General features: G+C 35.0%; 1 protein-coding gene across 3 annotated transcripts in view; it reads left to right on the top strand.

The window, feature by feature from the left end:
- The window catches only part of nudcd1 (NudC domain containing 1), an 84420-nt gene that overhangs the window by 43308 nt on the left and 22031 nt on the right, over positions 1-19081 (top strand). Inside the window, exons 7-8 of one of the 3 annotated variants that reach the window (XR_015515910.1) lie at positions 11256-11400; positions 11730-13446. Coding sequence is in view for 1 of the 3 variants with exons in the window: in NM_001020627.2 (NP_001018463.1) it covers positions 11256-11400; positions 11730-11855 (271 nt within the window). In the remaining 2 variants the exon portion in view is untranslated. 3 annotated transcript variants of the gene reach the window in all.

Raw genomic sequence — 19081 nt, 5'->3', positions numbered from 1 at the left:
CACTAATGCCTAAAAATGTAACTAAGTAACACATTAATTTTAGAAACTATTTTTAAATGGCATTTAACATTTAAATTTATTTTTTTTATTTAATGTAACATTTAAATATAATTTAATTTAAAACATTTATTTTTTCCTCGCTGATTTTGGTTGAGTAATAAAGCGTGATGACTCAGATGATCTAGTTTAGCTTGCATGTGTGGGCGTATTTTGACGTCTTTACCTAAAACTTTACACATTTATAATGTTTAAAATAAAACGGAAAGAAATAAAGAGACTAACATAATTTAAACCACTTGTTTGGTGCTTAACATTATCTTTCTGCATTAATGTAAACGGTATCGTTGCCTTCATTAATAAAATCGGTAATAGCAAAACTGCATATTATTATTACTATAAAAAGTAGGACTATATCGGTAATGCAAAGTAATGAATTAATAAATAGCCTAAATAAAAGGAACAAGAAAGGACCAAATTCAGTCGTCAAGTGCAATGGGATTGCGCCCTTGCGCCCTCAGTTATGATATCCTGCCGCCGGGCCTGCTATAGCGAAACTTTATTGTTTGAGAAGAAACAAAAGCGGAAACTGTGGATGAAAACCTGGCTGGGAAGATGGTGACAACATGAATTTTCTGTTCTTCAACGTGAAAAAAAATCGCAGACAGGACACAATGACGCCGTTTATTATACAACGCAGGTCGTGTTTACGATCATTAATATTAACAACTAACATTAATATCATATCAATAACTCCTCTTGCTTTAGACTTTACCTTTTAGAGCTTGTTCTTGTTGGCGCAATATAAGTTTATTGCATGTATAGGGTACGAATCAGATTATGAAAAATGATTAAGAGCATGCTTTTCCTTCATTGCATCCTTTCCGTAAGGTGTTTTATTTATTTTTTTATTTAATTTATTTATTTATAATTTTTTTAAATAATGATGACAATATTTACTGTCTAAACATTCCTCGGTATACTACCAACAAATTACGCCCCTGTACCCAAGTAGCCTACCTAAGTTAATTTACATTTCATGTAAAATTAAGAAATAAAAAAAGACCAAAGTATTATGCTAAATATTCGTACAAACGAACATGTTTGTTTTTTAACTTTCGTTGATAAAACAACACAATACAGCCTAGTTAAATATTAAATAACTTTAACTGCTTGAAACAGTAAACGTTACATTTTAGCAACTTCTCAAATACTAATCAATAATAATATAAATAGTAACGAAGAACAAAAATATTAGCCTATAGGCTTGTAACAACATAAGTCAGATGTTGGAAAAAAAAACTGCGTCTCTCTGCCTTTTTTTCTATTCATATTTTAAATTATTTGCCAGAAAAACTAACATGTTGACTTTGTTCGGTTTAAGCGGAGACTTATTTGAGATTAATGTTTCCAGCAGCACTGAGACTGTGTGCCTGTAGCCCATACAGATACTTTTTCGCAACCGTGGCAAAGAGAGTATCTTGCTCCGCCGCCTGCATTTCTCGGAAACCAGCTCTACATTGTGGATCGGCGCGTTCTCAACTACCAAATATGCTGCTCAATTTCTCATCAAAGTCTACTATTTATCAGTTTCTCTTTTGTATTTGCCCATTTTTGAAAAGGCCTCTCTACCATACCTGGCTGACTAGCTGGGCATTTGCGTTCAGATCACACCGGAGCTGGCTCCGCATGTCATGGCTGGGTGACATTACCACAGATGGCTATGGAGGTTCGACGTGTTTGTCCATTTAACACTTATTTTTCTAAACAAGCCCTACAAATAGCTTCATCCTAATTATTGATTCGCCTTACTCGTTCGCCACGAATCCAAAATGTTTCCAGATTGGCGATGTAATATAAGTTTTCCAGCAAGGTTCATGGCTGAACTTGAACTTGCGGTATCACGTCTAAGTTAACGTTATGTTCATAAATGTATAGGCTATTTGGCAACAAAACAGAAAATGTGTGTTCTAGAGTGATTGTCGTCACGGTGACCGTCACAGCCCTTACATATGACATTGCATACATTTGCAAACATGTTTTAAGCTATAAAATGAAAGCCTCAGTTTGGTGCGGAGTTATTATTATACAAAAATCAAGAAAATCTTTGGATTTGTTTGATTCGTAGATTGTAGGCTATTTTAAAAGCTGATATTATATAAGAACTATTAATAACTGTAATTTTCAAAAAATAAAAAAATAAATAAAAAAGGGGTTTGTTGGTTGTAGCCCACCCTAAATCATCAACAGCCTGCTTTTTTTAAGTTTATGAAGCGGCTCCAGACAGCACAGAGGTGATCTGCATCAGCGCTGGTTATTGTCAACACTGTGTGAAACTGTGACGAGAAATATCCTTCTTTCATTTTGCTTCTTTGGCAAAATGTGTCTGTAGAAACGTGTGTTTGCATGTGTTACCATCCCAAGAGTTAACAAATATTTGTTGTACATTTAGGGGCCGATCACAAAGCGCACGCCTTTACGTTGCAAAAACGCGCGACGTACCGCGCTGCCTTTTATTGTTGACAAGAAAAAAAGAAGCCTCTTTTGTATGTCACTAGAAAACGACTGAATTAGCTGGTGTGCGCGAGTCGAGTTGCTGTCGATGTTATAATTGTAATTTTAATAATATTGTGATATTTAAGATCTATAAATACAGCTCTGGATAACTTGAAACAGCGACCACAAGTCTCTCCTCAGTCTTTAAAAGTTTATCGTACTCACATTGACAACCCAAACCCCGCTGTCACCTCAACAGAAAGCCTGCAGTGCTTTCATTTGACTGAACAATGAAACAGAGGTAACACGCTTTTTCCACTCGAGCACACAGCGCGCAACGGCAAAACTTAAAGCGCGCTGAGCAAGCATAAGCAGAGCGTAAAACACTGGCGGCAGTCAGTAAACCATTAAACAGATGCCCCATATGCAGCCAAACTTTAAAAATGTATAAAGCATATTTTAATCGTTTAACTGATACCATTCATCGGTTACAAACGCACCCTTTCGGTTATTGCTTAATCAGTTATTTTGAGCATCCCCAACTAAACCGCATGTGCAAGCTCTATTTTTTTTTTCTCCCACGGCCGCACGCCGGAGATCCGGCATGGTGCCGGAATACTTTAAGCCCTGGTAAGATCATGTTTATCACTATAAGAAAACTAAATCAAAATTATATTTTAATTGAACACATCTGATCACATAAGGTACGCACAGAAAAGTCTGTTTAGTGTTGTGAAAAGTCAAAGCTGAATATCTGTGGTTAAACTGCCACCCAGCGGTCAAAAGCTGCTGGCGCATCAAGTACCGCCGTCGCCGCGGTATGAATGGCGGCATAAGGAACACATTGAAGTAGTAACATCTGTACAGTCAGTGATGGGTAAGTTGCTTTTGAAATGTATTAGATTACAAATTACTGATTGCTACTCAAATTGTAATCTGATAACATTGTTAATTACATAATGTAAAAAGTCATCAAAGTAAAGTAATTAGTAATCTGAAGTTACTTTTAAAACATATAAAATATACCTATAAACATACAAAATAAACTGCAGCTCTTTCAGTAATTTAATATTCACTGAAAAAAAACATTGCAATGGGTTGATCACAACAGCTTGACATGTTCAAAAGACTTAACCTACTAAGCCCCAAGGTGTTATTTTATATGCATTTTTTTTTTTCTTTTTGCTATTGGGGCTTTTTGGAACCTAATTAGAATAAAAAATCTAAATATAATCTTTTGATATAATGTACTTTTAGAGAGTAATGATGTCCATATATGTGGACTCGTGGTCAGAATTTACATAAAACATTTTTTCCTGACTGTTTTTAATGCATATATAACATATAAACAAATTTGTAATATGTTTTGACTATCAGAGAGTTAAAAAAAATTTTTTTGCCCATTTTGGACAGTAAAAAATTAGTGTTTGGGACATTTCATATGCTTTTAAACAGGGTATATGAAAAAAATAAAAATGCAGCAGGACCGGCCCGTGGCATAGGCAGTATAGGCAAATGCTAAGGGTGCTGTACATCCACGGGGGTGCCAGAAATGGGAAGAAAAATAAGTATAAATTTCACTATTCTTAAAACTATTTGGTATTATGACTTTTAAAATAATACACCCATATTAATTTAACTGCATAGTCCAAAGCTTACTAAGCAGTAGTAGTATTAAATAATGATAATATAGCCTAATCATCTAAGACAAACCCCCCCAATTCAAATAATTAGACATTACCTGCAACACAGTGTTTGTTTTTTTTGATTGATCAACAAGCTCAAATGTCACAATGCCTCAAACTGCCTGGTGCACAGGCGAGGCAAAAAAGAAAAGAAGAGGATGAAAAACACAACAAAGACAGAGGTAATGTTGCGATAAAGATGATTGTTTTGTTCAAGCAATGATTAATAACGCCATTAACAATTAGCATGACACATACCCGTCCACCCTCCCGTTTTTGCCCGCTATCACGTTTAATTTTCCCATATTTCCTCTGTAGGTTTAACCTTTATATAAAAAGTGAAAGTACCATCAACACAGAATCTCAAATGTGAGTGAATTGCAAGAGCTGATCAAGATAATTATGCTCTTGCTTTAATTTGGCTTGAAAGCACGATAAATTGAATATAACAACGTTTGTATTCACGTTCTTTCTATTAAAGGTGTGCGTTGATCGCAGCAACCCCTGAATTCAGTGTATGCATGCTAACTGACTGACAACCTCCAAAAATCCAATTTAGGCTGAGTTGGGCCGCTGTGTTTTTTTTTGGTGTTGGTGTCCTCCTTGGTGACGAGTATTCTCTTAGAAGGCTTTTGGTTCCAGTGCTTGAGCAAGTTGCTGGTCGAGTTAAAAGCAGTAAAAAGTTCTTTAGAGACTGGAAATAGACTGAATTTTACAACAGTATTTTTGTTTTTACGCTCAGTGAAATCAAAGTATTGTCTGTATTTCCACTTGAAGAAGCAGCCGCAATCGACAGCAGCTGTTTTAGCTCGTGTTCTCCAGCAGTTTAAAAGCTCATACTTATACTCGTTAACTGACGTTTCAACAGAAAACGTGATTTAAAAGAAGCATTTTTTTCTGAATATTATATTTGTTACTTAAGTAACAAAATTACACTGACTTTTGTAATTGTAATCAAATTACACAAATGTACAATACTGCTTTCCTTAAAATGTAATTAGATTGCAGTAATGTGTTACTATGGAACTATTATCATCAAAGGATGTTGATCTCACCTGTTTCGTCATAAAAGTTTTGCTATTGATGTAATTCAAAGGAGCACATTTGACTCCCAAGTAAACAATGACTCAAACCAAAAGTAGGTTTTCAGCTAAAATTGCAATCAGCTTGGATTGATTATAGTATTATTATCATTTTCTGGTAAGATTTTCTTTGTTTCAAAATAAATATGGCACAAATGTGTGGGATTTACCACCAATTTGTTTAGAACTGTTTTTAAGGGTTTTGAAATGATTTTGCATTAGCATGCAAAATATGTGCATGAAAATTTGGGCAGGGCAATCTATCAAGAAAGTATCGTTATGGTGATATATGCAACATACTGTACATATCACAGAGAAGTGCAAAAAAAATTACTAATTTTATGTGCCATGCATTTGTGTGCTGCATGCATAGATTATCAAATAAGAAATTTACTATCTTTATGCCCCCTTCTCTAGTCTGCTGTTAGGTGAATTTAGAGCTGAAAATAAAATAAACACTATTGCTTTGAGTCAAGAATAGAATATGACAAACAGCCAATAAGAATTAGAATTTCCCTTGAGGTTTTCACTCAATGTTTTAAATAAAAAAAAAAAACAAAAAAAAAAAACACTTTGACATGTATTTTTTATTTTTATTTACTCTAACTAGTCCTGTTTATTTTGGTAAGAACATAACATACAGTAAATACTTTAAAAAAAATAGCTGATAGAATAGCATTTTGCAAGCTATATCATAGGAAATAGCTTTATTGCAATAATCAACAACAATAACACATATTTTCCCAATATCGTGCAGCCCTAGTGAAAATATGCATTTTTTTTTTCTGTTTGTAGAGTATGTATGAAAAAAGTGTTTGTGGAATTTAGAAAAGTATTGCTTTTAGAGGGCATCTATGATGAACGTCATCTTTTGTAAGCTGTTTGGACAAACCTGTGTAGGTATAGTGTTTCCACAGTCATATTTGAGTTATATCAACACAATAAGTCTCTTAAGGCTGCAGATTTCCCCACCTATCAAATTCATTGGCAGCCCCATATTAACATGTCTCCGTACGTGTGTGCGTGTGTGCGTGTGTGTGTGTGTGTGTGAACTTTGTAACATTTTATGTGACTCATTGCGGAAAGGCTTGAATTAACTCCACAACAAATACATCAAATAATCATTGCGAAGGTCCTTACTGTAGTGTTTCTCACCAATGTTATCTGAGATCTGCTTCCTGACTGTCTGTCACTGTGTTGTTTATCAGACGCAGCACAAAATCAGGACACACTCTGAAATGGGAACGTTGGGCGGGGAGAACTAGAGCGTTTGCATTAAAGGAAAAGGCAAAAATGCAATATTCTGAAAGCTGTAATAAATGATTGAATGGGTTTTTTGAGCTAAAACTTTACAGACATATCCTGTAGACACAAAAGCCTTATCTTAAAGGGCCATGAAACCCCCTTGTTTCAACAGGGTGTTTTCACACCTCTACTTTGGAAAAAGTCCGGAAAGTGGGCGTATCCAGCTCTGTTTAGGGGGGAGTGTCGGAGGAGCAAAAGAGGGATGATATGGGAGTGTGGATTTGGGCAAGTGCTGTTTTTTAGAGTCAAAACACACACAGAGGAGAAAGTGACTGTGTTTAGTTGGACATCTGTAATCTAATTGTTTGAAAAATTATTAAATGGTGGACTTTCACTGCAGTTTGGTTCTTTCATTTAGAAATTTCATTCATGCCCCTAGAGACAAACGAGATATTTGATTCAAGGAGCTGCTCTAAGCGTTTATTTTTCATGCCGCATGGCGAATGAGAGAAAAAAAAACTCAGCATTTCCCGGAAACTTAGATGCACTCGGCAGGTAGCATCAGAAAGCCGTGTGTGTTATTCCGGTCACAAAATGTCGTGAGAAAATCCTACAGGATTGAAGTTTGGTTGTGGTGCTAACATGTTTACACTCGGTGTAATAGTTAGTTTGATACGAACTAACTGCCATTTGAATAAACAAAGACCACTAGTGGCTCACTTACAAAATCTGTAGAGACAGGACAATCACCATCAACTAGAGCCACATCTTTATGAAGAGGAGACGAGCAGCAAGTCTCACCATTTGCAGATGAGAAAAGCTCTCGGGTGAACAGTGTTCCTTAGACGCGTATTGTTGTTGAGCGTTGCGTGCTTTGTAATCCACACGTGAGTCCAGCTGCGCTCTCATAGAGAGAAAATGGAAAAAAAACCTTCACTGCAGCAAATTATAATCAAGCCTTACTCGTGCATTAATGCAGCACACTCAGAGACGTAATACGTTACTCCCAGGTACAGACGTCCAGTCTACATGCTGGAATACACGCTAAGATCTCATGGCTGTGACGCAGCTTCAAAAATTAGTTTCCAACCGGAAGTACGAATTTGCTCAAAATAATCCAAGAACAACCAATTTTCACTTTTTAGTAAAATATATGTGTCCTAATTGTGTTTTTAGCAGTGTGGGACACATATACGACTGTCAATGGCTCAGAATGTGTATTGCTGTATCATGACTCTTTAAATTTAGTAAAAGGGGTAAAATATGTGCCCTTTAAATAAAATTTTGTTCTGTCATCATTTACTCACCCTTTACTTGTTTCTTTCAACACAGAAGAAGATATTTAGAAGAAAGCTAAAAGCCTGTAACTACTGACTTGCGTAGCATTTCTTTTTCCTACTGGGTTACAGCTTTCTTCAAAATATCTTCTTTAGGATTTAACAAAATAACTTTTGATTTGGAACAACTTAAGTGTGAGTAATGAGATGGTTCATCCCAAAACAATTTAATTTAATGTCATATGGATGGCATTTATGTGCCTTTTCATTCCTGTTTGGAAAACAGTTTGGACAATCCTCAAAACATCTCCCCATGGATGAAAATAAGCCATAGTAATCAGAACAACATGGGGTGAGGAAATAAGGAATTTTCATAACTTAAAAAATGTCACTGAAACTTATGAACAGTTGAAGTACCACAGTATGCCTTAACAAAAGCTAAATATGTTGTAGATATTCACAAGATTTTGGCAAACGCCGAGCCAAAGCAACGCATATGGAGAACAACCGCCTACACTGTTGTATGTTTTTGAGAGGTGCGAGTTGCCATCGTTCCTCTATACACACTTTGTCAAGATTCGAATGGTTCTACTAACTAGTTCTTTCTCAGAAACGTGATTAGAGTATTAGCTGCTGATCACGTTTGATTTTCCACATCCTTCCCTTCATCTGCTGTCCTTCCTTTGGCTAATAAACATCAGCTCACGTCTTGTTCTTTCACCGCCGCCTCCAGAGACGCAAACAACCCTTCCTCCACATTGTTCTCTGGCCTCTTGTCTCTGTTTCCAAATCCTTGATTTTAATAAGAGCCCCCCGATGGCCCCCTCATGCTTTTGAGTGTGTGTGTGTGTGTGTGTGTGTGTGTGTGTGTGTGTGTGTGTGTGTGTGTGTGTGTGTGTGTGTGTGTGTGTGTGTGTGTTTGTGAGAGCCGGGAACTGTATGTGTTCTGTTTTGAGTGTTTAGACGTGCGTTTATGTTTTCTGTTGTGTTTTGCAGTTAGTGTAACAGGCATTTGCATTTTGTATGGAAACCCAAAGTGGTTTTCATTATGAGGCCTATACAATTTAATTGAATATATGAATATAATTATTTGAATCAGAAGCATTCTCATAAACTGGACATGTTCTGTCCTTGACAGCACTTGCACATAGAGTTCAATGTAGAAATAGAATAAAACCTTTTTTGTGTTCAGTTCCCACAGGTCATGGAATTTCGGGAATATCATGGAGCTTTAAAATGTGCGTTCCATATTTTGAAAGTCAGGGATTTTTTTATATAAATTGATGATCATGGAATTTCAAGGAATTTGTTTGCAATTTAGAGTTTGCTTAGCATTTATCAAAATAATAAAATAATATATGTATAAAATAATATTTTTAATATGTTGTTCTACCTGCCGTTTTTGCATATTGATGTGGTTAGGCTATTTTTCATTTAGATTAATTTAACCAGCAATCAAACACAGTGACTAGTTTACTTGTAAAAATACTGTCCAAGGATGGATCTTGTCTGTTAAGTCTCTCTTGGATTTATTTCGAAAAAAAAAATCAGATTATTGAGAGTTAAAATGACAATTTTCAAAGTTTGTGAAAATTTTTGTGTTGTTTTGCTGTGAAAATGTGCACATTTCTACATCTTACAGTAGTTCTTTATTTCTATTTTTGACCTCAAAAACTATTACTCTATATAATTTATAAACAGAATACACCAAGAAATAGCAGTGCAACAGATCTCTTGCCCTATCTATTTCTACCAGGAAGATTTTAAGCATGGGCGAACACAACGCACAGATAGGCGAGGGTTCTGAATAGTAACAAACTCAACTGATAAAAGACAGTGTGTCATTCTCCAATTCTCATACAGCTCACCTGACAAAAATGCTTGCTGCACACAAATAGTTTTGCTGTATCAGCCTTGACAGGAACAAATGCCACATTCCTCCGTCAGAGATGAAACCTTTTATCAACGCTTACATTTTAAACAAGTGGCAAAAGGAATGGGATGCATTAGAAAACAATAAATTACATAAAATCCAACCTGAAGTTTCACACAGAATTGTAAGACATTTTAAGAATCGATTTGATCAAGCAGTTTTTACCAGATGTCGTATTGGGCATACGAGAATAACACATGGTTTTTTACTCCAAGGTGAAAACCCTACTTAGTGTTTGTGCTGCAAAACTCCTCTTACTGTAAAACATATTTACTGGACTGTCCTGTTTTTACTGATTCCAGAAAGACTTTTTATGAAATGAACTCTTTTAAGGACATTTTTGACAAAGTGAAACCAGAAAAGATTTTAGAATTTTTATCATGTATTAACACAAAAAAAAATCTTATTTAATTTATGTTTTATTTTGTTTGTTGATTTTTAAATTGTATATTTATTGTTGAAAGATTCCTGCCATGAAGATAGCCTTGGTTGCTGACATGGCACTAAATAAAAAAATACATACATACATACATCAGCCTTGACAGCATCGCAGGAAAAACCATGCAACAAACCCCATGGATCATGGACACAAACACATACGACCCTTCATAAGCTGCTAAATACTGCGTGCCATGCACGGCTGCGATCTCACAGTTTAGCAGGTCTTTTTTCGAACAGCACATGCTGTCATGAATAATTAAGAAGCAGGTTCTTCTCGTGGGATAAGAAAACTCAGCTAAAAATAATAATAATAATGAGAAACCGACAAGTCATTTCTAGATAGGTAGGTCTGCGGTATGTCACCGATTTTGATCCCGCCTTAAAAAGGATTTTAAACACGGGAGATGAAATTGGCTGACAAAAGCTCATAATTATCCAGATTTGTTCATAATTAAAGCTATCAGGTGCTAACATTGTCTTAATTGATGCTTAACACGTATTAATCTGTTAATTTAAAAAAAAGTACTCCAGGATTTTTAAAACTTTTATTAATGAAAAATCATGTTAAAATTTCTAATTTTAATGAGGAATACAAAGAACATAGCCTTGTTCAAATAGACTTTGGCTGAATGTGCTTGCAGTAACGTCACACAATTTAAAACATTCATGAGCACTATCTATACACAAAACTAATGTTATTTAATATAAAATTATGCAGATGGCGCAAAAAAAGTCCTGTCTGTCCAAAATCTGCTAAAAATCTGCACAATTAAAAAATAATAATTGTAAGCTCCTTTTGAGCCATTTGCATGATTTTGCTTTCAATTCAGCAACCGTGGCACATATCATCAAATTCTGAAGGGACTGCTTCTACATTTGGTTTAGAGTGGGAACTCTGTGTATATAACTGAAGTGTCAACAACATGCAGCAAAATGTTTTATTCAGTCGTCTGTGTAATAGGAAGTCATTTAAAATTCATTCAGAAGTGATTTGAATAAAAGTTGATTTGAAAAGTTTGAATAATTCATTTTGTTGTTTTTGTTGTACACTATGACAAAAGTTTATCTGGATTTTTGTTGTTGTTGTTGTTGTGTGTAGTTTGGAAGTCAGTCTACAGAAGCGAAGTGAAGGCCCACTATGGTCCGAAGTGGTTTTGGGGGACCGGAGAGGAGAGTATCTGATGAATGATGAACAGAAATCACAGCTCCAGCAGAGGCTCTCGTATCTCACTTCTGAGGACCTGGTTAGTTTTTCCTCAAAATATTGTATCATACTGTTTATTTCACATTCTTTTAGATTGTTATAAATGAAAATATATCTTTATGATCAGTCTTCATATTTTAAATTCCAAGTTTAGGAAGTGTTTTCATACAAAATTTTCTGTTGGGTTTATATCAGCACTCTGGTCTGTCCATTTCATTAGTTCAGTGTTTTCAGCTTCAATGAACTGCTTTACCCATTTTTACATGTAAAAGGGCTCATTTTACTCCTGTGAGGATTCTTTCAAAAAGGACTAAAACAAATGATCAAAAAGACATTAAGAATACTCTAAATTTGTCTCTGATTTAATAGAATCCAAACCCAGAGAAGGACAAGCCGCCTTGTAATGCGCAGGAACTGGAGGACTGTGACATGTTTCCGGAGGACAGCTCCACACTAATGCGTTTTGATGGTGCAACTCTGAAGCCCAACAATGTGGTAAGTAGGTGGAATGAAATTAGCAGATTGTCTGTAGTTTGTCAGGTTTATTTAGCTTTTCTATTATTATTATTTAGGTATATTTTGAAATGGCATGTGGCAGATTTATCTACACATTGGGGTCTGACAATATTTAGGTTTTTAGTTTGCATTGACAACTAAACTCATTCCATATGGAGTTTTTTTTTTGCCAGTTTACTTTAACTTTACTATTACTTCAAGTACTGTGAGCTCAGACTGAGAACTATTTTGCTTCTATGGTAAGTGAATATGCAGTTTTTGCTGAATAATTCACATTATGTTTGTGTTTATAATAAGATAATTTGTTTACAATTCAGTCAGTGAGCGAAAACAAAACTCCAGCATTTTCAGCGATTAATTTCATGCCACACATGATTGGCTGCTGTGTTCTGAAGCTCACAAGAAACATCAGTTATTCAAGTGACTTATGTGATTGGTTATAATGCTCACGGTTACAAAATCTAATGCATTGTATTAATACAAATGGACTCATTAGCTTATTTTCACAAAATTTCATGACAGCTGTAACAAATTCAGTTAATTTGTACATTGGGATTTTTGTTATCTTCTTTGCACTTCTATTAGTCACCATTAATTTTTAACCCTAGTGTTTTGTTATTAGCTTGAACTGAACATTATGGGGGAAATTGACAGTATTGACAGTATTTTCTAGTATTTTCGTCTATTGATGTAGAAGATTATAGGGTGCAAATATAGGACTCCATTGGATTTAATGGGCTTGTTAGATGGTTGTGGTTTGCATGAAGGAAATATTAAAAGGGCACATTAATTTATGCAAAACTAATATACACCATTAACTTCAACCTATATTGTACAGGTAAAAAATTATCTTAGGACTGTTCTTTGTATGTGGTTGGGAGCAGGTTTATTTCATATAAACAGGATTAGATTGTGTAATTTCAAGTGGAGGTGCTACTGAAAATATGTACCAACTGCAAATCTTTTTTTTTATAAGAGTACTGTATTAAATTTTAAATCTGAATTTTTAAAGATAATTTAAACTATTATGTAATCTACAATCTGAAATAAAAGGTAGAAAAACGATCACCGGGGTGGCACTTTTTCAAGGGCTTTGTAGAGAATGGTTTTGTACTTTGACTTATATGTATATACACTTTAGCTATCAATACTTAATATTCTAATATAGACATTTTAGACACAAATGTGAACTTTGAAAAGATACTTTCATAGGTTTAGCTCAATCTCTGAGAGTGTATGATAATAGAAAAGACCAATATTCTCACTAGCTGTGTTTCCATATGAAGAACATATGCGAATTAGATTTTTGTGCACAACTTATATATAGAAAAAAAAACATTTGCAAATAAAGCAGTTTTCAATGCTTTAATAAAGCACTTTACAATGTAGATAAGGGGTCTCAAACTCGTGGCCTGCAGGCCATTGCGGCCAACGGGACGATAGTTTGTGGCCTCCGCCTTAATTTGATAGTTTAATGTTAGTGCGGCCTGCAAGTTTGATATGCATGGCACTTTTCTTTTGTGTGTGTGTGCGTGTGTGTGTGCGTGTGCGTGTGCGTGTGTGTGTGTGGGTGTGCGTGTGCGTGCGTGCGTGCGTGCGTGCGTGCGTGCGTGCGTGTGTGTGGAGCTGAACGAACACATCAATCACAATGGGGTATATGCCTCTCGGGGGCGGGACATTAGCTGTCACAAGCAGGGGTGTGCGTTTTTGTGTGTGATCAATCATCTTTCTTGCTTTTACAATCATGCTCAATGGTTGGTGGTTATTGTTTTGCACACAGGGAGCAGAAAATAAATCAAAGGGATGCGTACGCGGCAGGATAAAAGAGAAGTCTAATGTAGTCGTCTACAGTCACACATTGACACCTGTCCATCTGCAATAGGAGTCCCTGAAAACCCTGACCAATTATAGAGTTTCACTGTTATTTGTGGGTCATTTGCATTACCTCACACAATCAACATTACATATACTTCTATATAATGTAAAAGTAGTCATAACAAATGACAACAACACAGTGTTGCTTCTTTTTCTCTAACAACAGCACGCCGGATAACAGTACATCTAATTATTATTATTATTACTACTACTATTATTACTATTTATTACTGATTGATTTATTTTCTTATTAATTTTTATTTATTTTTGTCTAATTTTGTTTAAAATATTCCAATCTTCTCAAATCTCAGCCTCCAGTGGCCACAGGTAAATTGAGTTTGAGACCCCTGATGTAGATTGTGTCAAAGCAGCTTAACGTAGAAGTTCTAGTAAATTGAAACTGTCAGTCCAGTTTTCAGAGTTGAAGTTCAGTTTAGTTCCGTTCAGGGTGGTTTCATTTTTACTGCTGAAAGTCCAAACACTGAGGAGCAAATCCATTGATATGCAGCTCCACAAGTCCTAAACCAAGCAAGCTAGTGGCGACAGTAGCAAAGAACAAACTTCACCAATTGACGAAAGTAAAGGGGAAAAAAAACTTAGGAGAAACCAGGCTCAGTTGGGCAAGACCATTTCTCCTCTGGCCAAACTTCCTGTGCAGAGCTGTAGTCTAAGTGCCGGAGGCTGGAGAACACTGGAGGTCCATTGTGGAGAACTGCAGGTGTGGGTAGGTCACTGGCGGGGAATCATGTTGGCCCACAGGATCAATACAAAGACTCGTCTGTCTCTGGTGTCTTTCTGGAATCAGTCTCATGCTCTCCACCTCTCCATGACCACCACAGTAAGCTCAAGATACGGCTTGGTCCAGGATTATGGATACCTTGGCATAATTTCTTCACAGATTGCATCAATGGCACTACATAATCTTTAGAGGCCTCTGCATGATATCCCCAGGTGGTTATAGAGAATAAAAAAAATAATTAGCGTAGCTGCTGTTCATAGTGTATTTAAACACAAAAGGCCAAAATGAAGTGCTATAAATTAAAATAGCAGTTATTAACCAAACACAGAAACAAACATGTAAAGCAAATAAGTATTTCTAACAAAATATCTGGTGCATTAGAACAGGAGGAGTGTGTCCTACAGGTGGTTTTCAAACTTACTCACCTGCGTGGAGCACACTTATGCATCATACCTTTATCAAGTTCTTTAATCAAGTTTTGAGCTGAGAGAGTCTGTCTGAGCCTCGGACATTATCAGGAAGTATTCTGGATTTTAGGAGCCATAAATGAGAAGGCTTGACCTCCTTTCGTAGACTTTGCGATTCTAGGTACTACCAAGCCCTGAGGTTTGAGATCTTAAAGAGCGGGTTGGATTGTAGTGAGACAGAAGGTTGGATTATTTAAAGCTTTATTGGTGAAAAGCAATATTTTATAATTATTATGGAATGTAACAGTATAAGGAGGATAAAATTGTGCAAATATGGTCATATTTTCCAGACTCGGTAAGAACTCTGACAGCTGCGTTTTGCACCAACTGAAGTTTGTTAATAGAGGATTCTGGGCAACCAGTGAACAGAGCATTACAGTAATCCAGCCGAGAAGTCATAAAAGCCTGTACAAATGGCCTAGAACAAATTTGAAAAGTTTTTTTGTTTTTTGTTTATCATTTAACAAACCATTTAATTTACTGCTAATTTTTATGTAATTTCACTCACCTACCTGATAATTGAATATTTATTAGATGATGATGTAACGCTTCTGTCTTGCCACCCACCAATTACTGCATTGCTGATAAGAGTTTCGAAGACAGATGAATCTGTCCTTTACAAAAATCAACTGCACATTTCATCCAGATGTTTTTTATCTAATTCGCAAACTTGCGGACCTGGTACCGGGTCCGTGACGTCATCGTCTTTCGCTTGAAGATTTAAAGGGCTAGCATTGCACCAGAACCCCTTAAGTGGTTTCGTTTGAAATTGTAGAATCAATATTTTATGCACATATACATAACTTTGGTTTTTATTCTACTGTATAAAAGTTATTTACACTTAAAAACTCAGTTTTTCGGATACCTGAGCTGGGTATTGAACCTTGGTTCATTTTCATATAGTTCACTTATGACATGTACAAGTTATAGCTCAAATGAAAGTTCTTGCCGGTGCTCAAATGGTTCAAGCATTCTTTTTGCTGAATTATATTCACATATCAAACAGTTGTTGAATGAATCGCAGTGTTTTCATGGCGCAGAAATGAAAACAATACCTTTATGATCAATAAGCAACCCCAGATAGCACAGACAGCTGTCATCTCTTACCTTATGCTGTGCACTTCAGGGCCAGTCTCCTCTGTTTTTGAGAAGATGTGCATAAGTAATCCTTTTATATGTCTGACGTGGTCCAAACCACCAAAATTAATTACAGCACGCTAGACCACACAGAACCTAAAAGGTACACTTTCAAATTTGAGTTTATAAAAAAAAAAGTACCTCCTTTTATAGGTGTTTATTATAACACAGACAACATATACAGTTATTTGAAACACTTTTAATAGTGTTTTTCGACAATTTAAAGGGTTTTCTTTAAAATGATACCAAATTTTTGCATTTACACCTCTGCATGTGGATTTGTGAAGCTTTTAAATTTGGGTAGTCAATATCCAGGTGGAAATCCCAAAATAGCAGCAGAGTTTAACTGGTTAAAAAACAGCAATAGGTATCAAGATTACAAGTCAAATCATATAAGAAAGTTTAAATGAGGATATGGACAACGGACCCCTGTCTGAGAAGATTGTGGCAGCAGTTTATATATAATAAATGAAACAAAAATGACTGAGTCTCTTTCAGATCAATGTTTGAATCGCATTTGAACTAATTTGTCTTTTTTAAAGTCGGTATGATGCTTAGGATCGGTGCTGTAATCTTTAAATGTAATACGTTTTGAATAAAGCTGTGCTGTGATAGAGCGAGTGCAAAAGCGCAATATTGATTTTTCTCTGTTCACATCTCGTGCTGCGAGTAACAGTCTTGCGCTTGCCACATCTCTGACTGTTTCTCTTTTGACAAGCAATCATAAAAAGATAACTCACCTATAGTGAAACCACTGAAAGAGAGTCTGTGATATTATGAGGAATTTCAAAAGGTCTGTCATGCCACAAATCTCAATGTTTAATCATTTTTCCCTTTAAATCTTGCAAATAATGACTTTAATTGTTGCACCAGCTGTGCTAATCAAGTCAGGTTATTCTAGTTATTTAGTATATAGATTGAATATGCTGGACCTATTCATACAGGAAAGAATGAGGGACTAATTACACCTGATTATGAATACTTTGTAAATGATGGCTTTTGAATCGTAGGTATTTTTTCTGTTATAGTCATGCATTGTTCATAGGCTGTGGTAATGAATATTGATATCATGGGTACTTTAGAATACAGTGGATAATTATTTATTATTTAAACTTTTAGTGGTGTTTATAATGAGGCCAAATGTTTGGAGACATGATTGGTTAGCTTAATACAGTAGTTCAAACATTAACAAATTCACATGTCAATCTGCTCTACATGGTGAAATATTGATTTGAAAATTCTGTGACTACTTATAGGGCTATTGTATGATAACACTGTGCAATAAGGCTTCAATAATTAACATTTATTTAATCTAATCTCACAATGAAAACTGCTAAACTTTTTATTAATCTTAGGTAATGTTGATTTCTTAGTTAATGTCTAATAGCACGTTAAAATCGTAGTCTTTGTCTTCTTTATTTTATCAAAATTACTGTTATAAAGTTGATTTCAATCCATTAACTAACAAATACTAATGAGACAATGTTTCAAAGTGTCACACACACGCACACATACATATACACACACACACACACACACACACACACACACGCACACACACACACGCACACACACACACACACACACATATATATATATATATATATATATATATATATATATATATATATATATATATATATATATAATGTATATAATGTATATATAATGTATATATAATAAAGCAGTACAGTATTTTTGTTATTATGTCTGTTAAAGTAAGTAATAGCCATGTTAGTAAAGGTTTTTAAATATTTTTCCACATGTTTTAAGTGCCTTTGTCTTGCTTTAGCTGTTTAACCTTTCTAAACGTTTTACTGCATAGATTCAAATCTTGATAATACCATACAGATCGTGATAAAATATAATTTGATATTGTCATATGCCTAATGTTAATGCAGAAAATAATAGTAGTAGAGTTGATAGCACTAATTATTTGAGATACCTGGTTGCGAGATCATAAAATGAATTGATATTACTAGATTAAATGTCTAGATAATAAAGTTTGGATTCAACGTTATTAGCAAAGTTATTAAGAAAGGCCATGTTGTTAGCATGTTTAGAACATTAATTGACATATTTTTTAACATGAAAGGGTGTCTTACTGGCACAGTTTAAGCATGGGTTAGCATGCTATTAGCATGTGAGATGCCGTTTTAGGATGATTTAGTTTTCATATGAATTAGAATTTTGTTAGCATGATTCTAGAATGAATTAGAATGTTGTAAGCATATTTCTAGTATGAAGTAGCATGTCGTTTGCATGCTTCTAGTATGAAGTAGAATGTTGTGTGATTCTAGTATTAATTAACATGTTGTCAGCATGAATCCAGCCTGTTGGTAGCATAATTATAGAAGGTAATAGCATATTGTTAGCACGACTGTAGTATGAAGCAGCATGTTGTGAGCATGAAAACCCTGATGGTAGCATGATTCCAGTATAAAGTACCAGGTTGGTAGCATTATTCTAGTTTGAATTAGCATGTTGTTAACATGATTCTAGTATGTTTGCATGTTTCTAGTATGAGTTTGCTTGTTGTTGGCATGAATTTCTAGTATGAATAATCATTTTGTTAGCATGTTTTAGTATAAATTAACATATTATGTTGATAAAACACAAATTATTTTGTGAAACCTGGTAGCTAGGTCCAAAAATTAATATCGTTTTTCATAATTAAACTATTATTATATGTAAATATGTAAATACACACTTCAGTTCATATAAAACATGTGTTTGGGAATATTGAATATTCATTTCAATTCTGCAAAATATAGTTCATGACAAATATCGCAGCAGCTCAGTGTGTCATCCATAGATGACACGTTAAAACCGAACCCTGCTTGGAAGATTGTTAAATAATGTAAGATTTGTCAATTGCATGACCTTCTGCCTAAATTATAATTTTTGGTGAATTAAAAATAGCTAGATATTAAAGTTACATGTTTTTAGTACTACTTTTTAACAAGCATGGTTTTAGCATGAAATGC

Source organism: Danio rerio, chromosome 19 (assembly GCF_052040795.2).
Source record: "Danio rerio strain M-AB ecotype USA chromosome 19, GRCz13ab, whole genome shotgun sequence".
NCBI classification, from domain to species: domain Eukaryota; kingdom Metazoa; phylum Chordata; class Actinopteri; order Cypriniformes; family Danionidae; genus Danio; species Danio rerio.
The sequence above is the reverse complement of the archived record's forward strand: the minus strand, read 5'-3'. Positions and strand labels throughout refer to the sequence as shown.